Genomic DNA, 27,632 nt, shown 5'->3' with positions numbered 1-27,632 from the left:
TCCGTGGGTAGGGGGTTGGTTGTCCCGGGGCCCGGTGAGGGAGGTAGGGATGTATAGCAGGCGGGTTACGGGGCCTGGTGAGGTGCAGGGTCGCAGGGGCAGCGCTGTGCCGCACGGCACGGTGGTACTCACTCAGCCAATGACGAATGCAAAGTCTCCGGTAAAACAAACGGCTGGATGGACGGGTCCCACAGACGGCTGCGGTGCTTCTCCTCCCGGCAGGTTGATGGTGACTGCCTTTCCCTGCACCTGTGTTGTGTTATGGTTCCAATGGCTTCCCACCGGTAACCCGCTCCCCAGCTTGGATGGAGGCTGAGGAAGCCCCTTTTGCCCGCAGGCTCTGGCCCTGGGAACTGTAGCCTTGGCGGTGATTGTGTTTCCCTCTAAGGTTTGAGCGGTTGCCTTCAATCAGGTCTTGACTGCTGGGAAACCCCGGAGGTTCCCTTCGCTAACGGATTTGACAAATTTAACGGAGACTCCTAGCCTTGTCGGGGTCCGTAAGCCCTGCCGGATGGTGCTGGCTTCTCTTTACTCTCCGTTCCGGTACCGCCGGACCACCGCCCATCCACGGTCCATACGGTTTGCTCCAATTAGCCTCTCCTGCAGACGGTCACCACCGTCTGCCAACCTTGCTGTTCCGTCCGGGCCACACACCCGGACCGCCTTCAGACTGCTCCTCTACCACTCCACTTCCTCTCACTTCCACCTCAAACTCTATCTGCCCTCTCCTTTTCCCGCCTCTAGGACTGTGAACTCCTCGGTGGGCGGGACCAAGCGCCTGGTTCACCCCCTGGTGTGGACATCAGCCCCTGGAGGAAGGCAACAAGGATTTTATGTTTGGCTTCGAAGTGCCTAACTGGGGTGTGGGGTGTGTTGGTGTAGTTCTGTGACGACCTGGCTTGTCCAGAGCGCCACACAATACCAATATTGGTTATTAACTTGGGGTTATTGGAAAAATGAAAGTTAGGATTGATCTTATTACAATGTACAAATATGTAAGTGGACAGTACAGAGATCTTGCTAACAATCGTTTTACACCTAAGCCTACGACTGGGATAAGGAGGCATTCTCTATGTCTGCAGGAAAGAAGGATTAATTATAATCGCAGATGCAGATTCTTTACTGTAAGAGTAGTGAAACTATGGGAAATCTCTGTCATATAATGTTGTAATCGTTGATTCACTGTGAAAAAAATTCAAGAGGGGCCTGGATACAGTAGATTCTGTGATGGGGCATTGATCCAGACAACTAGTCTGATTTCTACATGTGGAATCAGGAAGGAATTTTTTCCCTCATATGGATCTATTAGTGTCTATTTTGCCTTCCTGTGATCAACTTGTTAGACCCCCTTTACACGTCTGTGATTCCGGTATGTATGATGTCCATTTTGATATGTACCAGAGACACGGATATACGCAGAGCCATTAACCCCTTCATTTCTGACCAGTGTCACTTTGACAGGTTATAACTCTGGAACGCTTCAACGGATCCTGGCGATTCTGAGACTGTTTTTTCGTGACATATTGTACTTCATGTCAATGGTAAATTTAGGCCGCTATTTTTTGCGTTTATGTGTGAAAAGTTTGGAAATTTGGCGAACATTTTGAAAATTTCGCAATTTTCAAAATTTGAAAATTTTATGCCCATAAATCTGTGAGATATGTCACACAAAATAGTTACTATGTAACATTTCCCACTTGTCTACTTTACACCAGCGCAATTTTCGAAACAAATTTTTTTTCCGTTACGAAGTTAGAAGGGTTCAAAGTTCATCAACAATTTTTCATTTTTCCAACAAAATTTACAAAAAAAATTTTTTAGGTACCACATCACATTTGGAGTGACTTTGAGAGGCCTAGGTGACAGAAAATACCCAAAAGTGACCCCATTCTAAAATCTGCACCCCTCACACTGCTCAAAACTACATCCAAGAAGTTTATTAACCCTTTAGGAGCTTTACAGCAACCAAAGCAATGTGGAAGGAAAAAATGAAAATTTTACTTTTTTACACAAAAATGTTACTTTAGCCATAAAATTTAGCATTTTGACAAGGGTATCAGGAAAAATGCACCATAAAATAAATTGTGCAATTTCTCCTGAGTACACCGATATCTCATATGTGGGGGAAATCAATTGTTTTGGCGCACGGCAAGGCTCGGAAGAGAAGGAGCATCATTTGAATTTTTGAAAGCAAAATTGTCTGGAATAATTAGCAGATGTGATGTTGCGTTTGGAGACCCCCTGAGGTTCCTAAACAATGGAGCTCCCCGACAAGTGACCCCATTTTGGAAACTAGACCCCTCATGGAATTTATCTAGATGTTTATTGAGCACTTTGAACCTCTGGGGGCTTCACAAAAGTTAATAACTTTGAGCAATGAAAATAAAAAAACAAAAAAATTACCACAAAATTGTTACTTCAACCAGGTAGCTTTTTTTTCACAAGGGTATCAGGAAAAATTGCAACATAAAATGTATTGTGCATTTTCTCCTGAGTACACAGATACCTCATATGTGGTGGAAATCAAATGTTTGGGCGCACAGCAGGGCTCGGAAGGCAAGGTGCGACAATTGACTTTTCAAACGCAAAATTGTCTGGAATCGTTAGTGGATGCCATGTTGTGTTTTGAGACCCCCTGAGGTGCCTAAACAATGGAGCTCCCCCACAAGTGACCCCATTTTGGAAACTAGACCCCTCATTGAATTTATCTAGATGTTTACTGAACACTTTGAACCCCTGGAGGCTTCACAAAAGTTAAGAACGTTCAGCCGTGAAAATATATATATTTTTTTTTTTACCATGAAATTGTTATTTCAACCAGGTAGCTTTTTTTTCCACAAGGGTATCAGGTAAAAATGCACCATACAATGTATTGTGCAATTTCTCCTGAGTACACAGATACCTCATATGTGGTGGAAAGTAATTGTCTGGGCACACAGCGGGGCTCAGAAGAGAAGGAGCGCCATTTCACAGCAAAATTGGTTGGAATTATTAGCGTACGCCATGTTGCGTTTGGAGACCCCCTGAGGTGCCTAAACAATGGCGCTCCCCCACAAGTGACCTCATTTTGGAAACTAAACCCCCATGGCATAAATCTACATGGGTAATGAGCACTTTGAACCCTCACGTGCTTTATACATTGAGGCATAAAAACAAAAAAGTACTTTTTTTTTCCACAAAATGTTATTTTAGGCTCCATTTTTTAATTTGTAAAGGGGTAACAGGATAAAGTGGACCGCAAAATTTGTTGAGCAATTTGTTCTGAGTACGCTGATACCTCATATGTGGCAGAAAAACACTGTTTGGGCGCACGGCAGAGCTCCAGAGGGAAGGAGCGTCATTTGACTTTTTAAATGGAAAATTAGCTGCAGCGGCAGATGGGGAGAGAACTGTGGCTGATTGGGAGAGTGCGGCGGCAGATGGGGAGAGTGCGGCGGCAGATGCAGGGGCGGTGGAGCAGCTGATGGGGAGAGTGCGGCGGCTGATGCAGGGGCGGTGGAGCGGCTGATGGGGAGAGTGCGGCGGCTGATGGGGAGAGTGTGGCGGCTTATGCAGGGGCGGTGGAGCGGCTGATGGGGAGAGTGGAGCGGCAGATGTTGGGGAGAGTGGAGCGGCAGATGCTGGGGAGTGCGCAGCGGCAGATGCTGGGGAGTGCAGCGGCAGATGCTGGGGAGTGCAGCGGCAGATGCTGGGGAGTGCAGCGGCAGATGCTGGGGAGTGCAGCGGCAGATGCAGGGGAGAGTGGAGCGGCAGATGCAGGGGAGAGTGGAGCGGCAGATGCTGGGGCAGTGGAGCGGCAGATGGGGAGAGAGCAGTGGCTGATGGGGAGAGGGGAGCGGCAGATGCAGGGGCGGTGGAGCGGCAGATGGGGAGAGAGCAGTGGCTGATGGGGAGAGGGGAGCGGCAGATGCTGGGGCGGTGGAGCGGCAGATGCTGGGGCGGTGGTGCAGCAGATGGGGAGAGAGCAGTGACTGATGGGGAGAGGGGAGCGGCAGATGCTGGGGCGGTGGAGCGGCAGATGGGGAGAGAGCAGTGACTGATGAGGAGAGGGGAGCGGCAGATGCTGGGGCGGTGGAGCGGCAGATGCTGGGGCGGTGGAGCGGCAGATGCTGGGGCGGTGGAGCGGCAGATGGGGCGAGAGCAGTGACTGATGGGGAGAGGGGAGCGGCAGATGCTGGGGCGGTGGAGCGGCCGATGCTGGGGCGGTGGAGCGGCAGATGCTGGGGCGGTGGAGCGGCAGATGGGGCGAGAGCAGTGACTGATGGGGAGAGGGGAGCGGCAGATGCTGGGGCGGTGGAGCGGCAGATGGGGCGAGAGCAGTGACTGATGGGGAGAGGGGAGCGGCAGATGCTGGGGCGGTGGAGCAGCAGATGGGGCGAGAGCAGTGACTGATGGGGAGAGGGGAGCGGCAGATGCTGGGGCGGTAGAGCAGCAGATGGGGCGAGAGCAGTGACTGATGGGGAGAGGGGAGCGGCAGATGCAGGGGCGGTGGAGCGGCAGATGGGGCGAGAGCAGTGAGTGATGGGGAGAGGGGAGCGGCAGATGCTGGGGCGGTGGAGCAGCAGATGGGGCGAGAGCAGTGACTGATGGGGAGAGGGGAGCGGCAGATGCTGGGGCGGTGGAGCGGCAGATGGGGCGAGAGCAGTGACTGATGGGGAGAGGGGAGCGGCAGATGCTGGGGCGGTGGAGCAGCAGATGGGGCGAGAGCAGTGACTGATGGGGCGGTGGAGCGGCTGATGGGGAGAGTGTAGCGGCCGCCGTGACGCTCTCCTCCCGCTGCGCCACCCCCTGCATCTGACGCCGCTTGCTCTTACTGCTGAGTAGCGGCGTCACATGCAGGGGGAGAGTAGCGGCGTCAGATGCAGGGGCGCAGCGGGAGAGCAGGGGCGAAGCACATGGAGCAGGGCAGCAGTGGATCGGGGGCTGTGACTCACAGATGGGCGCCTGCAGGGATCGCTCTCCTCAGATTCCACGGAGGGAGAAGCTAAGGAGAGCGATCTCCTACAGCGAGCTCACCCGGTTCCAGAGGCACGGTGCTGCTTGGAGAAATCGGTCACAAGGACGATCTCTCCAATCAGAGCTGGGGGCGGGTGCAGTAAAGCTCACTGAGCTCCAGCCAATGGCCAGTGCTGCAGCTGCACTGACATAGCTGGATCTCAATGCTTCAGCCATTTTCAATGGCTGAAACATAACACTGGCTGTGATTGGCTGACGAACGCCGTTCAGCCAATCACAGCCTCCGTAGGTCCGGGAAGGAGACACCACCCCTCCTGAGGTCAGGTACAAGTCCTCTCCTTCCCGAATCTACAGTTTTTTAAAACCGATCGCGGTGCCCGGTGCTCCGGGGCCGCGAATTCACCATGACGGATCTAGCCGTCATGGGTCTTTAAGTACCAGGGCACCATGACGGCTAGATCCGTCAAAGGTCGTGAAGGGGTTAATATCAATGGATCTGCGCACACATTTGTGTTTTTCCTGTCTGTTTTTCTCCGGCAGCACTGATGTCACACTGATGTGATCCATACGACACATACCAAAGAAAACACAAATCTTTGAAATAAAATGATTTTTATACTCACATGTCTCCAGCACTGCTGTCTTTAGCACCACTGTCACTTTTTTCAAGGCCCACTCATTATGCTCATGCATATTCACTGCACCACGGACCCGGATACAGCAGCGCTGGGGACAGGTGAGTATAAAAATCATTTTATTTCAAAGATAAAAAAAGTTTCTGCTCTCTGTGTGCTATCACGGATAGCACATGAAGAACACATGTGCCAAAATCACGGCAAACGGAAGGCCATACACACCTTCAACACGGTCCGTGCAAAACGTGTGTTTTGCACAGATGTGTGACACACGCTTTCGGCTGTAGTTTGAGGTCAATGGACTTGAATTTATCTTCAACCTCAAAAACTATGAAACTATGTAATATTAGTCTGATTGGACATCATGGAAACCAAATTCCTGATGAAGGCCCCATGGCCAGTCTGAGGCTGGGCTTCATAAGAGAACATCATTTTGTCTCTATACTGCAACACAGTAGTATTGCAGTATATAGAACAAGTGATCAGGAAATGATAGGTTAGAGACAAAAAAAATAAAATAAAAAGTTTAAATATGAAAAAAAATCAAATCACTCAAATCAAGTAAGTATTTTTGGTATTCTCATATCTATAAAAGTCCAGATCTATCAAAAAGAAAATTGATTTATCCGTACACTTAACTTAAAAAGAAAAAAAAATTGAACCACAAGAATTGCATTTTTTAGTAGCTGCACCTACCTAAAAATCTAATATATAAAGCTCAGTGTATGCATTTATGTGTGTATGTATGTATGTGTATGTCCGCTAAAGGAATCTGCAAAGTTGCATTGTCTCAAAATTTTGCATAGCCACCTCATTTGATTCAGGGAATGTCACAGACTATGTTTTGATGGAAAATTTAACCCCAGGCTTTCCAGTTATTTGTCAAAAAACCTGCTTACATTAAAGTCAATTGCGCTGGGAGCTACAGGTCATTAATTGGATCACTGATTGGTTGCTATAGGCAACAAAGGACATTCTTAGTATGTAAGTAGTAAGTAAGTAGTAGCTTAGTAAGAAGCTTATGTGTCAGTTAATATGATGTCGGTGGATAGACGGATAGAGAGAGACAGACAGAGAGACAGAGATAGAGACAGACAAAGAGAGAGAAGTAGACAGTGAGATAGATAGATGGATATAGAGACAGACAGAGAGGGAGACAGAGAGAGACAGAGAAAGAGAAAGAGACATACAGTGAGACAGAGAGAGGCAGACAGAGTGAGAGAAACAGAGATGGATAGAGAGAGACAGATAGAGAGACAGAGAGAGAGAAGGATAGAGAGAAAGAGACAAATAGAGAGAGAGACGGACAGAGAGACAGAGAGAGAAATATAAAAAAACTGACCTGCACATCCAACAAATGTGAACAGGTGCTAACTGAAAAAACATAGTAACTATAAATGCATACAGTTGCACACTGAAAAGCCAAAAATGTACAAGGGAAAATATGGCACTGTATTACTGCAAAAGAGAGATATTTAGTTTATGTATTGGCCAATGCATGTAAGCCCGGAAACCAACGCCAAGGTATATCTCTGTAATCCGGGAACCTAACTTAAATGCCACTATCTAGGTTAAAAACATCCGTATCTGGGCAAAATGCCACTATGTGGACTACAAACCTCCATGTATGGGCAGCTAGGCTCCTGCTACAATGGTTATGAACACAGCCAGGTCTTAGGGCGGAGTGCTCAGTCAGAAAAAGATTCACTAGAAATATCAAAAAATTGACCCGCACATCCAACAAATTATTATTATTATTTATTATTATTATAGCGCCATTTATTCCATGGCGCTTTACAAGTGAAAGAGGGTATACGTACAACAATCACTAACAGTACAAAACAGACTGGTATAGGAGGAGAGAGGACCCTGCCCGCGAGGGTTCACAGTCTACAGGGAATGGGTGATGGTACAATAGGTGAGGACAGAGCTGGTTGCGCAGTGTGAACAGGTGCTAACTGAAAAAAACATAGTAACTATAAATGCATACAGTTGCACACTGAAAAAGCCAAAAATGTACAAGGGAAAATATGGCACTGCATTACTGCAAAAGAGAGATATTTAGTTCATGTATTGGCCAATGCATGTAAGCCCGGAAACCAACGGCAAGGTATATATCTGTAATCCGGGAACCTAACTTAAATGCCACTATCTAGGTTAAAAACAGTGACAGAGAGAGACAGAGACGGATAGAGAAAGATGTATAAAGAGAGATGGTTAGAGAGAGACATATAGAGAGAGATGGACAGAGAGAGACAGAGACAGACAAAAAGACAGTGAGATAAACAGAGAGATAGACAGACAGAGAGAGACAGAAATAGAAAGACAGACAGAGATCTAGATAAAGAAAGGCAGACAGGGAGACGGAGAGAGAGAGAGACAGAGATAAAGAGAGTAACAGAGAGGCAGCGAGAGATAGAGAGAGACAGACCGAGAGAGATGCAGACAAAGAGAGAGGCAGAAAGGGAAAGAGACAAAGAGACAAACAGAGAAACAGAGTCACAGAGAGCCGGATAGCGAGACAGACAGAGAGTCAGACAGTGAGAGAAAGAGACAGAGAGAGACAGAGACAGAGGTGGATAGCGAGAGGTGGATAAAGGGAGACAGAGAGACAGATAGAGAGACAGACAGAGAGACAGAGACAGATAGAGAGAGATGGATCAAGAGAAATGGATAGAGAGAGACAGCAAGAGAAACAGAGAGAGAGACAGAGACAGAAATAGAGAGACAGAAAGCTAGAGAGAGAGGCAGACAGGGAGACAGAGAGAGACAGAGACAAAAAGAGTAACAGAGAGACAGAGATAGAAAGAGACAGACCGAGTTAGAGACATACCGAGTTAGAGACCGACCGAGAGAGAGGCAGACAGGGAGAAAGATAGACAGTCAGAGATAGACAGAGAGAGAGACAGAAAGACAGATATAAAAAGAGACAGACGGAGAGACAGAGAGAGAGACAGATGGAGAGAGACAGACGGAGAGACAGACAGACAGAGAGAGAAAAAGAGGCAGACATGGAGAGGCAGAGAGAGATAGAGAGATGGAGAGTGACAGACAGAGACAGAGAGGCAGACAGAGAGACAGACAGAGAGAGAAAGACAGAGAGACAAACAGAGAGAGACAGACAGGCAGAGAAAAAGAAAGAAACTTGGATTTCTTTTCATTTTCCATTAAATTGTATGGTAAAATGAATGGTGCTATCCAAAATTTAAGCCCGCCCTGCAAAGAAAGAAACCCTCATACGGATATGTGAATGGAAAAATAAAAAATATGGCTATTGGAAGAAAGGGAGGGAAAAAAAACGGAACAGAAAAAAATAGAAAATCGCCCAGTTAGGAAGCAGTTATGGTTGAAGGGTATTTTTATCTCCAAGATCCTATGGGCGGCGTTACATGAGACGATATATCGAGCGATCGCACCCACCCCCGTCGTTTGTGCGTCACGGGCAATTCATTGCCCGTGTCACACAAAGTCGTTAAACCATCGTCACACGTACTTACTTCCCTAACGACATCGCTGTGGGCGGCGAACATCTTTTTCCTGAAGGGGAAGGGACGTTCGGCGTCACAGCGATGTCACACAGCGGCCGCCCAATAGAAGCGGAGGGGCGGAGATGAGTGGGACGTAACATCCCGCCCAACTCTTTCCTTCCGCATTGCCGGCAGGACACAGGTAAGTTGTTGTTCGTCGTTCCCGGGGTGTCACACGTAGCGATGTGTGCTGCCACGGGAACGATGAACAACCGGCATGCAGAAGGAGGAACGACATTATGGAAATGAACGACGTGTCAACAAGCAACGATAAGGTGAGTATTTTTGCTCGTTAACAGTCGTCGGAGGTGTCACACGGTACGACATCTCTAACGATGCCAGATGTGCGTCACGAATTCCGTGACTCCGACGACATATCGCACAATATATGGTACCGTGTAACGCCACCCTATCCTAATATGTAGTACGTGTAACAAAAATAAGAATATTAGCAAATACCTCTAATTAGAAATGTAGTATAGGTCTCCTGATTAGCTTTGTCACTTACTTCATGTGCAGGGCATTGCAATAGCTTAGGTATCCATGGTTATGACCTCACATATAGTGACAGTTAGATGCTTGTGGTCATAACCATGGATACCTAAGTTGTAATACCCTGCACATGAGGTAAGTGACATAGCTAATCACGAGAACTATACTACATTTATAATTGTAGGTATCTCTTTATAATATTATTATTATTATTACATCTACTACATATTGGGATAGGATCTTGGAGATGGGAATACCGCTTTCAATTTTAAAGTAAGACACAATCCTTTCATGTTCTCATTCTGTAACATATATAATTCTAACTAGTGTTGAGCGAGTAGCTAACTATTCGTATTTGCTATGTTGTTAGCGAGTACTGTCCGCTACTCGCATATTCGTTACAAGTAGTGGGCACAACGTAAGTCAATGGAAAATACTCGCTAAGTAACGAGTAACCCAAAAGAGGTACTATTCGCTACTTGCACAAATAGTACGGCTTTCGGGTTACTCGCTACTTAGCGAGTATTTCCCATTGACTTACATTGCGCCCACTACTCGTAACGAATATGCGAGTAGCAGACAGTACTCGCTAACAGCATAGCAAATACGAATAGTTAACTACTCGCTCAACACTAATTCTAACATGAATTTTGCACAATCGTAGAATATTATTATTTTTGTTGCAGGAATCTTGCTGACATCTCCCTCTTGTGACACTCCAGTTATTGTCTCTTGCTCATGCACTTCCAGTGAAACAATCTAGACAATGACTTTCTTTTCTGTATACTTCTGCAGAATCCTTCTCTCAGATTACTAATCTGTCATCTGGTTATTCTGGAGATTGCCTTCAGTTATGGGAATAATATAATCTCTCGGGGATCTGGTTATTTCAGCTGTTTGTTCCTACTGAAGTGCTTGAAGAATTCTACATTACATAACAATCTGTTCTTTTTTAGCTTTGCGTATAATGAAAAAAATCCTACATCCAGATTTCCGCTGTTTTCATTCTATGAATGGAACGAGAAAATGTTTCCATTATTGCTATATATTTCACACTGTTGCTATTTTATTGATGCATTGTAATATATCATGCACAAAAATGATCAAATTAGAAGTCATGATGAGCTGACCCCATAACCTTCCAAATAGACACCTTCTTTGTTCCTACATCTGCTTATATGGGGAATTATGTTTCAGTATTGTATGGAAAAAAAAACAGTCAAGGGGTTTTCCAGTAATGTTTAATGGCTGTAATTGTAGAGAAGGGGAAAAATCTAATGCATAACCTGGAGCTGCCCTAAAAAAACACATAGTTTTGTATGAAGCGGATTTTTAGAATTTTGGCTTATTATTTAGGAACATATCACTACAATAAAAAGACAAATGAAGTTCTATCTACATGTAAATGCCATGAAAAAATATTCATATTCAGACAAAAATATACCTGTAGCACAATTGCTCTGCTTCTTGCTGCCTGCAGGTTGAACAGTATGAATCAGATGACATGTTCCCTAAAGTGTTGGAGAAGAATAAAACTGTGTTGAAAAAAGTCAGCATCCTGACCACACACGACTTACATCCATCCTTCTCAGTAAGGGCTGGTTCACACATCCGGCTTTTCGCCGGATTGCCGTATTCCGTACACTCCAGTACAGTGTATACAGTACAATGGCAGCGCGACAAGCTCCGGTGACCTGCTGTCATGTGACTGGAGCATGTGACCTGGAAGTTGTCGCGCTGCCATTGTACTGTACACACTGTACTGGAGTGTGCCGGATCCAGCAATCCTGCGAAAAGCCGGATGTGTGAAACGGCCCTTACTGAGAAAGATACAACCACACGAGCAAAGTTGTCACCAGATTTGGCCCCTATAAGCTGTAGCCACCATCAGTGAGTTCTTATATATAGCATTATAGAATACTGTATATACAGTGCCTACAAGTAGTATTCAACCCCCTGCAGATTTAGCAGGTTTACACATTCGGAATTAACTTGGCATTGTGACATTTGGACTGTAGATCAGCCTGGAAGTGTGAAATGCACTGCAGCAAAAAAGAATGTTATTTCTTTTTTTATTTTTTTTTTAAATTGTGAAAAGTTTATTCAGAGGGTCATTTATTATTCAACCCCTTAATCCACAAGAATTCTGTTTGGTTCCCCTAAAGTATTAAGAAGTATTTAGGCACAAAGAACAATGAGCTTCACATGTTTGGATTAATTATCTCTTTTTCCAGCCTTTTCTGACTAATTAAGACCCTCCCCAAACTTGTGAACAGCACTCATACTTGGTCAACATGGAAAAGACAAAAGAGCATTCCAAGGCCATCAGAGACAAGATCGAGGAGGGTCACAAGGCTGGCAAGGGGTACAAAACCCTTTCCAAGGAGTTGGGCCTACCTGTCTCCACTGTTGGGAGCATCATCCGGAAGTGGAAGGCTTATGGAACTACTGTTAGCCTTCCATGGCCTGGACAGCCTTTGAAAGTTTCCACCCGTGCCGAGGCCAGGCTTGTCCGAAGAGTCAAGGCTAACTCAAGGACAACAAGGAAGGAGTTCCGGGAAGATCTCATGGCAGTGGGGACATTGGTTTCAGTCAATACCATAAGTAACGTACTCCACCGCAATGGTCTCCGTTCCAGACGAGCCCGTAAGGTACCTTTACTTTCAAAGCGTCATGTCAAGGCTCATCTACAGTTTGCTCATGATCACTTGGAGGACTCTGAGACAGACTGGTTCAAGGTTCTGTGGTCTGATGAGACCAAGATCGAGATCTTTGGTGCCAACCACGCACGTGACGTTTGGAGACTGGATGGCACTGCATATGACCCCAAGAATACCATCCCTACAGTCAAGCATGGTGGTGGCAGCATCATGCTGTGGGGCTGTTTCTCAGCCAAGGGGCCTGGCCATCTGGTCCGCATCCATGGGAAGATGGATAGCACGGCCTACCTGGAGATTTTGGCCAAGAACCTGCACTCCTCCATCAAGGATCTTAAGATGGGTCGTCATTTCATCTTCCAACAAGACAACGACCCAAAGCACACAGCCAAGGCCTGGTTCAAGAGGGAAAAAATCAAGGTGTTGCAGTGGCCTAGCCAGTCTCCTGACCTTAACCCAATTGAAAACTTGTGGAAGGAGCTCAAGATTAAAGTCCACATGAGACACCCAAAGAACCTAGATAACTTGGAGAAGATCTGCATGGAGGAGTGGGCCAAGATAACTCCAGAGACCTTTGCCGGCCTGATCAGGTCTTATAAAAGACGATTATTAGCTGTAATTGCAAAAAAGGGTTATTCCACAAAATATTAAACCTAGGGGTTGAATAATAATTGACCCACACTTATGTTGAAAATTTATTAAAATTTAACTGAGCAACATAACTTGTTGGTTTGTAAGATTTATGCATCTGTTAATAAATCCTGCCCTAGTTTGAAGTTTGCAGGTCTAGCTTATTTGCATCTTATCAGACCAGATAAATCTGCAGGGGGTTGAATACTACTTGTAGGCACTGTAAGAGTCCAGGTCTGACGGGTGTCACTGCTCTCTGGTCTGGTGCATCCTCTCAGCTGCGATCTCCATCCTCCTTCTATCCAGCCCAGTTCGACATTGCCATCCTGCGCAAGATGTTGGGTATCACTGTGTTCGAGGGTAGGAAATGCATAACAAATTATGGGGTTAGTTTTCTCCTATTACCCCTTGAGTAAATTATACATTTTGTGCTAATACAGTATTTTAGGTGAAAAAAGTGAAAAGTCCAAGTGACTTAGATATAAAAATGACAAATTACATTTTTTCCACTAAAATATTGTGTCATGAATCACCTGTAAATTAGAAATGGAATTCCTTTAGGGGTCTAATTTCCAAAATGGGATAACTTATGGGGGCTTCTTCTGTTTTGGCATCTCAGGGGCTTTGCAAATCTGACATGGCATTCACAATCTATTCTGGCTAAATGTATGCTTCAAAAATCAAACAAAGTCCTGCCATGTACCTCAACAGCAGTTTTTGACCACATATAGGGTTTCAATGCATTCGAGAGAAATTACCTAACAAATTATGAGGTTTGTTTTCTTCTATTATCTATTCTAAAAAATATATATATTTGGGGCTAAAACATAATTTTAGTTGAAAAAAAAATAATTTTATTTTCATTTTCACATCCACATTTTAATAATTTCTATGAATCACCTATGAGTTCAAAATGCTGAACACACCCCTAGATGAATTCCTTGATTAGTCTAGTTTCCAAAATGGGGTCACTTCTTGGGGGTTTCTACTATTTAGGCACGTTAGGGGCCCTACAAATGTGACATGGTCTATTTCAGCTAAATTTGTATTCCAAAATTCAAATACTATTCCTTACTTTCCGAACCAGGTCATTTGCCCAAAGGTTTCTAACCACATGTCAGGCATCGGTGAGCTCAGGAGGAGATACTGTGTAACAAATTATGGGGTTCACTTTTTTTGTTCTATCTTTCGTAAAAGTGAAAAGATGATTTGGGCTAAAGCAACATTCCATTTTGCATTAATTCCTGTGTAACACCTGAAGGGTTACAAACTTTCCTGGCAGCAGTTTTGAAGTAACTGAGCGGTGCAGTTTTTAAAATGGTATCAGTTTGGAGGAGTTTCCCATATATTGGCCCCTCAACGTTCATTTAAATCTGAATAGGTCCCTAAACAAACAGGTTTTGTACATTTCTTGAAAAAATTAGAAATTGCTAACTAAAATTTTAACCCTTCTAACATCCTAACAAAATAAAATGATGTTTGAAAAATAATGACGTATGGGAAATGTTATTTATTAACTAATTTGAACAGCATGACTAACTGGTTTAAGGATATAAAAATTAAAAGTTTGAAAATTGTGCAATTTTCATAACTTTTTCCAAAATTCCTTTTTTTTTTTTTTTTTTAAATACACACAAAAAATATAAAAATATCAGCCTAAATTTACCACTAACATAAAGCACAATGGGTCACGAAACAACATTATTGCAATCACTGGGATTTGTTGAAGCATTCCAGAGTTATTACCCCATAAAGTGACACTGGTCAGATTTCTAAAATGAGACTTGGTCATTAAGGACAAAATTGGCTCCATCACTGCGGGATTAAAGGTGCTGTCTTAGGCCTCTTTCACACTTCAGTGAAAAACACACACGTTTTTCACTGATGTGATAAAGGTGCATATGTTCCTTTGTGTGCTGTGATTTTGGCACACGTGTGATCTCTGTGTGCTATCCATAATAATACACGGAGATCTGGCACTTATACTCACCTGTTCCCATTGCTGCTGTCCACGGTGCTGAAGTCTCCCATGATGCTGTGTCCGACCACCGCTGTTTCCCCTCTTCTGGGTCGGCTGTGCAATGTACATGCATGAGCATTATTAGCCAGCCTGGAAGCAGGGGACAGCAGCGGCTGAAGACAGAATTTCTGGAGATCAAGCACTTATACTCACCTCTCCCCGGTGCTGCTGTCCACGGTGCTGAAGTCTCCCATGATGCTGTGTCCAACCACCGCTGTTTCCCCTCTTCCTGGTCGGCTGTACAATGCACATGCATGAACATAATTAGCCAGCCTGGAAGCAGGGGACAGCAGCGGCTGAAGACAGCATCGCTGGAGATCAGGCACTTATACTCACCTGTCCCCTGGGCTGCTGTCCACGGTGCTGAAGTCTCCCATGATGCTGTGTCCGACCACCACTGGTTCCCCTCTTCCGGCTCGGCTGTGCAATGCACATGCATGAGCATAATTAGCCAGCCTGGAAGCAGGGGACAGCAGTGGCTGAAGACAGCATCGCAGGAGACGGGTGAGTTTAAAAACTTTTTATTTTAAATGTACGTGTTTTTCTGGTATGTGTTTCATGGATCACACCACTGTGTGGTTTGTGGGACATCAGTGATGCCAGAAAATAGCGAACTTGTCTCCATACAGAATACATGGACACGAATGTACGCTGCACAGAAACGCGTCAGTGAAAAGTCACTGATGTGTGCGCAGACCCATTGATTTTAATGGATCTCGGTATGTCCTTGATTCTGGTACGTATAAAAGCAGTAACATATGTACCAGAATTGATGACGTGTGAAGAGGGCCTTAGCCAATGAATGAGCTGCACTCAGGCAGCATTACGTGTCACATAATTAAATAAGATGTACTCGACTTTTTGCTCCTGGTTCCTCCAGTGCCACATTCCCTAAGGTTTCTGCAGGAAAGGTTATAGCTCATATACAGCATACAGTGTGTCCACCCATATTCTGTCCACCGCCATTAACTTGAGAACGGCGGAAGCTATAGGCATAAAAGTGGTATCTAGGTATAGTAAAGTAACCATACGCTACGCAATGAAAACACCTATTGCGCCACCTGGTGGAAAACAACGGAGTTAGCATTTTTATCTTGAAAACGGAACGAGAGAGAAAAAAGTGAATTAAAAAATTGTAGGGCATCATCAATTCAATACGAATCGAAACCTTGCATACAGAAATGCTATGATAAGAAACCTATGACCCCCCCCCAAAACATTGAATACTGGTCACATATATGGCGCTCATTTAACTTTGATGCTCAAAGTGGCCACAGTCAGCTGCAATGCACATCTGGACTCTGGACAGCATACTGTATCTTGCTGCACGTTGTGCAATATGGTAGGTGACACTTTTGCACAAGCATCTGTGATATGTCGTCGTAGATCCTGCAATGTTGGTGGGTTGTTGCATACACCTGCTGTTTGTGACCTCACAGAAAGAAGTCTAATAGGGTCAGGTCAGGTGAGCGTGGAGGCCACTCCACACAGCAACCAAACCCAATGACTTGTAGGAAGTTCTCCATGAGGTATCGCTTCACGTCCGCAGCCTTGTGAGTTTTACACGTTCTAATCATAGCATTTCTGTATGCAAAGTGTTGATTCGTATTGAATTGATGATGCCCTACAACTTTGTAATTCACTTTTTTTCTCTATCTTGTTCTGTTGTTTTCCACCAGGTGGTGCTATAGGTGGTTTCATTGCATAGCGCATGGCTACTTTACTATACCTAGACACCACTTCTATGCCTATAGCTGCTGCCGTTCTCAAGTTAATGGTGGTGGACAGGATATGGGTGGACACACTGTATATCCGATGTGACATCTGCAGCCAAACAATAACCTCAGCAGAATATGAAAAAGAATGTTTAAAATGAAATATCTGGCAGAAATATTCTCCTGGCTTCCATCACAAACCATTTTCAAAAAGTGTTTAGAAACCTTATCATGTCATCGTAAGAAGGAAAATTCATATATTTTACTTTCTCTTCCACCAGCATTATTTCCATGACACTTCTAGTAATGAAAATGGCTTTTGCTTCATTCTTTAACAGTATATCACAAAAGTAATTACACACTTTACATCTTTGTAAATAATTTATTATATCTTTTCCTGGAACAACACTGAAGATATGACACTTTGATACAATGTAAAGTAGTCAGTGTACAGCTTGTATAACAGTGTAAATTTGGTGTGTCCTCTAAATAACTCAACACAGCCATTAACGCTGGCAACAAAAGTGAATACACCCCTACATGAAAATGCCCAAATTGTGCCCAAAGTGTTGACATTTTTTGTGACCACCATTAGTTTCAAGCACTGCCTTAACTCTCTTGGGCATGACATTCACTAGAGTTTCACAGAAGCCACATAAACATGAGGGGTGTACTCACTTTTGTAATGTACTGTACATACTGTTAGGAACATTAAAATGTACATAAGTGTATGTGTGCTTTTGTGATACCACACGCAGTGTGTAAACTCAATAAAGATAGGAACTGATGAATAATTAACTCATTCATGTTTAGAAATACTACATTTAATTACAAATGTTACATTTTTTCATTTTATTCATCCAGTATTGAATATAGTTAAAAAGAAGTTTTCAATTTTGTTCCCGAACTATAGTGCACTTCATAGAGTTGTGCAATGCCTTTAAAGCAGCCGCATACTGCTCCCCAGCCAGTCAACTTCCAGATTGCTAGTGCGGGAGATCCAAATTGATTGTCAGATCAGATCAGTGGCATCATTGACCTACTAGCCCAAACTGTGCCCTCTCAATGCTACTGTCAAAGACAGCTTGTCAATACAGTATCGGAAGTGTGGTAAAACTGAAGCTGTCCAGGATCAGGAGCGAACAGTGCTCACAATCCCGACCAGGTTCAGAGCGGTGCTATTTGAACAGACATATAAACACTGCACATGTTCGCCCAGTGGTGACTAGTAACTTAAGCAATGAGCTGTAGACAATAAAAAATAAAAATTGCACTTTAAGAGGAACAGAGGAAAATTTTAAAAAACAGTAATTTACGAAAAGTATTACCTAACAAAACCCATCAAAGGAGATAGTAGTAGTAATAATAATAATAATGATAATAATAATAATAATAATCATAAGTACCCTTTAGCAGATTGCATTATTTTGGGAGATGCGCAGCTAAGTGCCTTTTATAACAAATCAAATTCCGTCAATCATCTTTCAGATGCACTGTTCCACTTTTTCTTTGCACCACTTTAGACCTCTTTCACACGTCAGTTAAAAACACATGTTTTTCCCGGACGTGTTGAAGATGCGTATGGCCCTCCGTGTACTACGATTTTGGCACACTTGTGCTATCTGTGATAGGACACGGAGAGCAGGAACTTTTTACTCACTTGTCCATGGTGCTGATGTCTCCGGTGCTTTGGTCACACTTGCTTCCAGATCCGCGGTGCAGTGAATATGCAATGAGCATAATGAGCGGGCTCTGAAGCAAGAGACAACATTGCTGGAGACAGGTGAGTATAGAAATTAATTTTATTTCAAAGGTACGTGTTTTTTCCAGTACGTGTCACGCCGATCACACCACTGTGTGGTCCGTGTGACATCAGTGCTGTCGGAGAAAAACGGACTTGTCTCAGTGTGCCACACGGACACACGGTCAGTGAGAAATCACTGATGTGTGCACATTGATTTTAATGGGCTGTGTACGTCTGTGATTCTGGCACATATAAAACCACCATCATAAGTACCGGAATCATTGACATTTGAAGGGGGCCTTTGACACAACCTCCACTGTTTTTAAAAACACTAAAAAATAAAAATATACACAGTTAAGAATTATTGCATTAGATGGTGAATTGGAGTATGGGATTATTTCTGAATGAATTGTTACATATAGATATATATGGCACAAACTAGTTAGGTCGCACCATGTGGGCTATGTAGTTATGACCCTAAAGGGGTTGTTAATTAATAATAATTAATTAAGGGGTTGTTAATTTAATTAATAATTACATTTTGCCCAGGGGACGGAATATGAAATAAATATATAAAAAAACAACTTATTAATACTCATCTACCAGAACCTTGGTCTGAACAGAGACAGGAAGCGGTGATGACACTGTTCCTGCAACCACCAATCCTCTGTATCCTGTGATTGATTTCAGCGGTCAGGGGACTTTGAGCAGCACGTCATAATAAAATATCCAGTGATGCACTGTTCTTGTCACCTGGAAGCTGCAGCTAATCACAGGCCTAAGTGGTCCAACAACTGGTATTATGGTGACATCACCACTTCCTGTCTCTGATTGGATCCAGATCGGTACTGGTTGGAGTGTTTTATACTTTACATGGCCTGTCTCTTGGGCAAAGTTTTATTTTACCTGGAAAAACCCTTTAATGAAAAACAGTGTTATTACATGGATATTTATTTGATCCATGAATTGCTGCATACCATATTTAGCTTTTTCTATATAGCTATCCATGGAACCAGACAAAAAGAATATGTATAAAACAAACTTATCTGTATCCTGTATGTTTTAGTTGCAGAGAATTGCTTGCTGGCTGTTAATCATGGCACAATGTGCAGGGATGTCCAACGCATGTGGTACTATATAAAAGATATTGATGCATGCTCCCAGTTCTGGTATGGAGGTTGTGATGGCAATGGAAACAGATTTAGCACTGAGATTGAGTGTCTACATGCATGCGCGTCCAAACGTAAGTTGTTTTTAGACTGAAAAGAACATATATGAAATTGAAATAGGCTTTGCCAAAGAAATTGTTAGGCCATCATCCAAAACTGAAATAGAACAGTTAAATGAAAAGTGCTATAACCTGGAATGGAAATACTCGAAATTAACGCCTCATTGCAATCCAAACATGGAAACAATATAAGCCAGTGTTAGAGTTAAACTGCTAAATGGAAAGACCACATCCAGGACATTTCTTTTCCAGCTCAATATCTGGATGTCGTTATAAAGCAGTCACCCATTTCCTTAAGATGAGATCAGTTTTAGAAAGTTTGTATTCATGTCTGTGTACTTCTCTCTGGGGTTTCATGTGGTTTTGTCTTATCAGTTGTCCATATGCTGGTGATGTGAACTTTCCTTGTCCGACTGCCTCTTGAATCTTTCATCGGTTGTGTAGATTTGAATTGTATACTTAGGGTTATTTTTCTCCTCCATTCTTTAGAATTTTAAAGTAGGTCTCCAAGATACATGCATGGTTTAATACGTGTTGGAGTCACTTCATAATCCTTGTCGGTGGTGGTACATGTAGCTTGTAATTAAGGATGAGCGAACCTGTGTATGCCAGGTTTTGTATTTGGCAGGACGTCAGTTAAAAGTTCGGTTTGGGACTTGGACTAGACCCAAACTTGACCCCGAACTCTGAACCCCATATAGGTCAATAGGGAACTGAACTTTGGTGCTGTAAAATGGTCATAATAAAGTCATTTCTCCTGCAAACAAATGTGAATAGGGAAGAAATAAAAAAATGATGTGGACTCCCTTCTATTTTTGATAACCAGCCAAGGTATAGCAGACAGCTGGAGGCTGGTATTATCAAGCTCATGGTTATCTGGTCCTTTTCATACTAAAAATAGCAGCCCTTAGTCATCCCAGAAATGATGCATCTGTTAGATGCACCAATTCTGCAGCTTTGCCAACTCTGGGGTCATGGCATTTGGGGTAATATTTTCGAGGTTGATGACAGCTGTGAATTGACAGCTGGCATCATGTCTAGGAATTAGTAATGTCTATCAGACACCCACATTACTAACCCAGGAAGTATACAGTTAAAAAACACACACAGTGAAAAAAAATAGTTCATTTAAATAAACACTCCCCCAAACCCACACACCCTCATTCACCAATGTATTAATTTAAAACAATCCTCGAAGTTCAGACATAATCCAATGGTGAATAAAGACTTTCCCACACATCCTTGTTCACCAATTTAGTAATCCTCAAAGTTCCGACTTAATCCAATGGTGTAATATCCCATAATGTTCATCGTATCTTATGGAGCCTTATTCTGAGAACAAAGCTCCATAGGTCTCTCCCGGTCCGCAGCACACTGAGAATTTCTGTACTGGCCAATGACTGTTAGTGACCTATGGAGCCTCGTTCTGAGAATGTTTACGGAATGAGGCTCCATAAGTCACTCGTGGTCAACAGTAGAGATGAGCGAACCTGAGGCTCGAGGATCAGGGTTTGGTGAGTATCGCGCTGTGCTGGTGTCTGAGTGATGGGCAGCATTGGAAGTGTGTGATCGGCTCAAATTTGACTTACATTCTGCATTCTAAGATGTAATGTTCCTGGAGAAATAAAAAAACAAAACAAAAAAAAACCACCCACCTCTGAAGTGTTTTGCTTTCAGCCCACAGCAAAATACTTCCAGAGGTGGGAGGGCGGTGTTTTTTTAAAATTATTTCTCTATGAACATTACGTCTTACAATGCAGCATGTAAGTCAAATTTGAGCCGATCACACACTTTACACACCGCGCAGTATGCTGCGCATCACTCAGACACCAGCACAGCGCGATACTCACCAGGTTGATTTTCACATAACATTCTGGGCCTGAACCCCAAGCTTTGAGCCTGAGGTTTGCTCAACTCTAGTCAGTGACAGGTACGGAATTTCTTTCTCCTTGCCTGCCGCTGACCGGGAGTGATCTATGGAGCCTCGTTCTCAGAACAAGGCTCCATAGAATTTGATGACTCTTTCTCAGACTGAGGCTCCATTAGTCACACCCTGTCAACTGCAGGTACAGAATTTCTCATGAAAGGAAGAAATTCTTTGCCTACCGCTGACTGGAAGTGACCTATGGAGCCTTTTTCTCAGAACGAGGCTCCAGAATTTGATGACATTACACCATTGGATTACACTGGAACTTCGAGAATTCTTTTTTAATTAATAAATTGGTGATAAAGGGAGCATGGGGGAATCTTTTATTCAAATAAACAATTTTTCCAGTGTGTGTATGTTTTAACTGCATACTTACTTGGTTAGTAATGGGGTTGTCTGATAGACATCAACCCCAAAAATATTTCCCTGATTACCATTGCACCAAGGCAATTGGAAAGAGCTGGCCAAAGTGCCAGAATTGGTTCAAAGAAATGATGTGCCTCTTCTGGGGCTGCTGCGGGCTGCTTTTAGGCTGAGAATGGCCAAATAGCCATGAGCCTTCCCGGCCTGGTATTACTAGCACCCAACTGTCTGCTTTACCTTGGCTGGCTATAAGAAATAGGGGGGTTCCTACGCCTTTATTTTTAAATTATTTATTTATAAACAAATAATTTTAAAAAATGTCTTGTGATCCCCTCTATTTTTGATAACCAGCCAAGGTAAAGGAGACAGCTGAGTGCTGCGGCTCGCAGTTGTCTGCTTTACTTTGATTGTTTATGAAAAATAGCGGGGATACCACATCATTTTTTTTTTAAATGTATTTTGTTCCCAGCAGCGTCCAGGCATCTTCCCCATGCTGACACCTTGTTGATTGGCTGCCTTTCAACAAGCTTTATTCAGCATCCGAACTCCAAACTTGGATATTGACTTCCATGAAGAGTCTATATTAGAGTATGAGCCCTGGACACCATGAGTCCAGTGCAAACCCTGAACTTTACCCTTCAAGTTCGCTCATCCCTACTTGTAATCATTAATTTCATGTTGTTATAGAAATCAGCGCTTCCTGTCAGACTTGCGCTTCAACATAATCAGAACAAGCAGTATATACGAGTAGGGGGCATGGGATGGACAGAGGAAAGTTCTACTGAATCGTTGGATTCAGAATACTTTATAGTCACTAAAGACAATGGCAGCTGCCAGAAAAATAGTATTACTTGGACAATATTTTAAAATCAGTGCCTGTGTATGGCATATGCCACTGAATTGTGTAAAATGGCATAATTCAAAACTTTACTGTCAGCACATATTTCAAAAGCTGTTGAGAAATGCATTCTGAACATAAAATCTAAACACAATGTGAACAGTCTTAGGGCTCAAAAAGTTTTTCTACATACAGTACAGACTAAAAGTTTGGACATACCTTCTCATTCAAAGAGTTTTCTTTATTTTCAGGACTTTAAAAATTGTAGATTCACATTGAAGACATCAAAATCATGAATGAAAACATGTCGAATGAAATACTTAAAAAAGTGTGAAACAACTGAAAATATGTCTTATATTCTAGGTTCTTCAAAGTTGCCACCTTTTGATTTCATTACTGCTTTGCACACTCTTGGCATTCTCTTGATGAGCTTCAAGAGGTAGTCACCGGAAATGGTTTGACAATAGTCTTGAAGGCATTCCCAGAAATGCTTAGCACTTGTTGGCCCTTTTGCCTTCACTCTGTGGTCCAGCTCACCCCAAACCATCTCAATTGGGTTCAGGTCTGGTGACTGTGGAGGCCAGGTCATCTGGCGTAGCATCACATCACTCTCCTTCTTAGTCAAATAGCCTTTACACAGCCTGAAGGTTTGTTTGGGGTCATTGTCCTGTTGAAAAATAAATGATGGTCCAACTACACGAAAACCGGATGGAATAGCTTGCCGCTGCAAGATGCTGTGGTAGCCATGCTGGTTTAGTATGCCTTCAATTTTGAATAAATCCCCAACAGTGTCACCAGCAAAGCACCCCCACACCATTATACCTCCTCCTCCATGCTTCACGGTGGGAACCAGGCATGTAGAGTCCATCCGTTAACTTTTTCTACAAAGACACGGTGGTTGGATCCAAAGATCTCAAATTTGGCTCATCAGACCAAAGCACAGATTTCCACTGGTCTAATGTCCATTCTTTGTGTTTTTTAGCCCAAACAAATCTCTTCTGCTTGTTGCCTGTCCTTCGCAGTGGTTTCCTAGCAGCTATTTTACCATGAAGGCCTGCTGCACAAAGTCTCCTCTTAATATTTTGTTCTAGAGATGAGAAGGTGTGTCCAAACATTTGGTCTGTACTGTACCTCGAGCAATAATGAAACTTTCAAGGTTAAGGAACCTTCTAAATTACTTGGTTATTCTCATGGTGTGAAAATGGTTTAGTTAGTTAGACATCATAAATGTAAACAAATTTGCAACTGATTTATTTTTATACATGTTTCTATTGTCCTGCTATAAGAACTTTTGTCTTACATTGTTTATAGCTTGTTGTCAAGCAGACATACCACCAGAGGATAGCCGAGCATATGCACTAGGCATATTTAACTCCTTCACGACCTTGGACGTATACGTCCAAGGTTACCTCCCCCGGTTACCGCAGACTATGGCAACGAGCACCGCCGTAACCTCTTCACTTGTCTGCTCATCCGATCAGCAAACAAGTGATTGGACACTGCAGCTATAAAGATCCCTAGAGGTACTAGTAAAATCAATAATAAAAAGTTAAAAAAAAGTTTCAAATAATAGGAAAAAAATAAAACTAAAAGTTGAAATCATCCCCTTTTCATCCCACTGAAAAAAACAAACAAATAAAAAAACACATATATGGTATTGCTGAGTTCATAAATGCCTGATCTTTCAAAATATAAAATCAATTAATCTGGTTGGTACAGCGATAAAAAAAATTCCAAACGCCAAAATTACATTTTTTGGTCACCGCTACTTTGCATTAAAAGGCAACTTGTCCCATTAAAAACAAGCCCTCATATGGCTCTATTGACAGACAAATAAAACATTCTGACTCTTGGAAGAAAGGGAGGAAAAAATGAAAAACGAAAAAGGGGATACGCTATGCTGACTCCTCAGATTCTAGCCCCCTCTCTCCAGCCGATTAATTTAATAGAATAGTTTGACCGTGCTTTCAACTCCCTATCCATGTCATCTCCTCAATATGAGCTGCTGTTATCGGTCCTACGAGCTGCTGTTATCAGTCCTACAATATGAAAAGCCCATTGCCTCTACTCAACTGTGTCCAGTTTGCCTAAACACAGGTCACTTTCCCAATGAGCTGTTGAGAGGCATGTTCAAAGGCACTGCAATCTATATTAATTATTATAGAAATAACTGCAGACTTTAGAACAAGAGCATAATCAGACAGAAAATCACTTTCAATAGCAGGAAGATACTTTTGAACCAGAACTGTCACTCAACAACAATGAGGTAAGGAGGCTGAAAAACAAGGATACATATTGAAACTAAAGAATGCTTTACACCAGACAATCTATCGTGCGATAGATCGTCGGGGTCACGGTTTTTGTGACGCACATCCGGCATCGCTGGCGATGCCGGCCTGTGGGACACCTCCTAGCGACGCAGTATCGCTCACAAATCGTGAGTCGTGTACTGCTCGCTAGGTTCCATAATATCGTTTAATTTAGTTGTTCATCGTTTCCGGGGTAGCACACGTCGCTCCGTGTGACACCCCGGGAACGATGAACAGCAGCTCACCTGCGTCACGCGGCCGCCGCCGGCTTTGTGAAGGAAGGAGGTGGGCGGGATGTTTACGTCCCGCTCATCTCCGCCCCTCCGCTTCCATTGGCCGGCGGCCGTGTGAAGTCGCTGTGACGCCGAACGTCCCTCCCACTCCAGGAAGTGGACGTTCGCCGCCCACAGCGTGGTCGCACGAGAGGTAAGTACGTGTGACGGGGGTTACTGACTTTGTGCGACACGGGCAGCGATTTGCCCATGATGCAATAAGGATGGGGGCGGGTACGATCGATTGTGAAATTGCACAATCGGTCGTACCGTGTAAAGCAGCCTTAATCCTTACAAGGTTTGAAAATTCGAGTTAAATGTTGAAAATCTCGCTCGCAGCCACCACTAAAGGAATACTGCATTACTCTTATTATTTAGGTCAATTTATAAATAGTATGCTATTAGTTCCTAAGTGCCCCATAGTAGGTACTGCAAAGAGACAATATTTTAAATTCTAATGGAGGGAATCTTTGAAGTGAGATTTGCTGATTGGAACATTGACTTTGTTTGTAACAAATGATTGCACATTAGACCATATTCATTAAAGTTTTTTTCTACAGTTTTCTGGAATAAAACATTTTGAAATGTCACAAAATGTTTGCACACATAAAACTCTACAAAAATGTTGCGGCTTTTGGTAATTTTATAAGAGTCCCAGCCAACTGCACCAAAGTGGACAGAGTTTGGACAGGACAAAGTGTGTCAAGGCCTGGCCAGCAAATTCCCTGGAGCAGTTGCAGAGTGCACCTAATTCATTAAGCGGCATGCGTTTTTTAATGAATTAGGCACATCTTACTCCAGCAGCAGTGCCTTTATTAAGTCTGGCATGCAAAGCACAAGTTTTAAAAGGAACTTTTAATGTTGAAAAATGGTATCTGGTCTGAAGATTGATGTACAGTTTTATGGGAAAAGTTTGAGTAAAGCTTATATTTTATTCATTGAGATCTCCATGGTACTTGTATATATGAGTCCAGTGGGCGATCCTATTTAGTGATTGTCAGTCTTCCCTAAGTGAGCGTACAGAGATATGTTGTATAAGGCAGAATAATATGATCTAAATTCCTCCAAAATGTCAAAGAGACACTAAATCTGACCCTTCTAAGGAGCGTTAGTGTCCATGATATGTTACGTAAATAAGCAAGGGTGGAGAGCTCGAGGAAGTTACATAGTTACATAGTTACATAGTTACATAGTTACTTAGGTTGAAAAAAGACCTAGGTCCATCTAGTTCAACCTTCCTCCACCAGTTCTACATTTAAGTCGCCTGCCACATCTGTTGCCATAATCAAAATAACCCTTATTAATTTTGTCATGTAGGCAAAGTGATTTACAATCTAATATTTTGAGGATTTGACTCTGTACATCAGTAATCTCTGCCTTAATATCAGAGGACCTGGACTTATTAGTATTATCTAACTGGGCATGAGGGGCATGCAATGTCTCAAGAGCTTCAGATTTTCCTTTTTTCATTCTGGATCCATGAGCTATGAAAATACCTCTTAAGATGCAATTCAACACCTCCCATTTAATGGTAGAGCTGGTGGGATCATCTTTGTGACTGGAAACAAATGTGGCTATGGCCTCCTCCATCTCTTTAATGCATAATTAAGCTCGTAAGAGATGATCATTAAGTCTCTAAGAAAAACTCCTGGTGGTGTGGCTAGATATTATGCCAAAACTGGTGCATGATCAGACCACAGGAATGAAATCATCGAACAAGTAGAGAAAGAATCTAATAGATCATGGGATATAAAAATATAGTCTAGATGACTATAAGTGCTGTGAATAACTGTGTGATGACTAAAGTACTTTGACGTGGATGGAGTACACGCCACATGTCCACTAAGTGGAGCTTCACCAGTTGTTTCTTAATACTGCAAATTATCGAAAAGGAAACAGATGACCTACCCATTGAAGAATCAACAGAGGGATCAAGGGGTATGTTGAAATTTCTTCCCAGACTTTTAGAGGAACCGCCTGTGAACTCAGCCAGTGCCTGCAAAACTTTGACTCCAAATGGTCTTTATTCTGTGTGGTACAATAATAACCTCAGCACTCAAATGGACAAGAGAAGATATAAGAATTTTGAAAATGTTTTAATTTGATAAACTGCAAAAAGGTGCACAAAAGGTATAGCAAACCCGACGTTTCGGCTTTACAAGCCTTTCTCGAGGTTTTGCGTGGAAAGAAAGAGGAGACACGAGTCACAGGCGAACCGACAAGCAAAATTTCAGAGGTGCCACATTTTTGCAGTACAAAAGGTTCAACCAGGGATCATGGAATTATAGTATTCCCATCCCCAAGATCCTATCCCAATAT

At 43.1% G+C, this 27,632-nt stretch overlaps 1 protein-coding gene across 1 annotated transcript in view; it reads left to right on the top strand.

Moving 5' to 3' along the window:
* The window catches only part of LOC142243954 (collagen alpha-4(VI) chain-like), a 261,579-nt gene that overhangs the window by 215,599 nt on the left and 18,348 nt on the right, over positions 1–27,632 (top strand). The window contains exon 40 of the mRNA XM_075316147.1: positions 19,443–19,619. Within this exon, the coding sequence (XP_075172262.1) occupies positions 19,443–19,619 (177 nt within the window). The remainder of the gene's footprint in view (positions 1–19,442; positions 19,620–27,632) is intronic.

The sequence above is a fragment of the Anomaloglossus baeobatrachus genome, chromosome 6 (assembly GCF_048569485.1).
Source record: "Anomaloglossus baeobatrachus isolate aAnoBae1 chromosome 6, aAnoBae1.hap1, whole genome shotgun sequence".
Taxonomy (NCBI): Eukaryota; Metazoa; Chordata; class Amphibia; order Anura; family Aromobatidae; genus Anomaloglossus; species Anomaloglossus baeobatrachus.
Note: the sequence above shows the minus strand (reverse complement) of the source record. Positions and strands in the feature narration are given on the sequence as shown.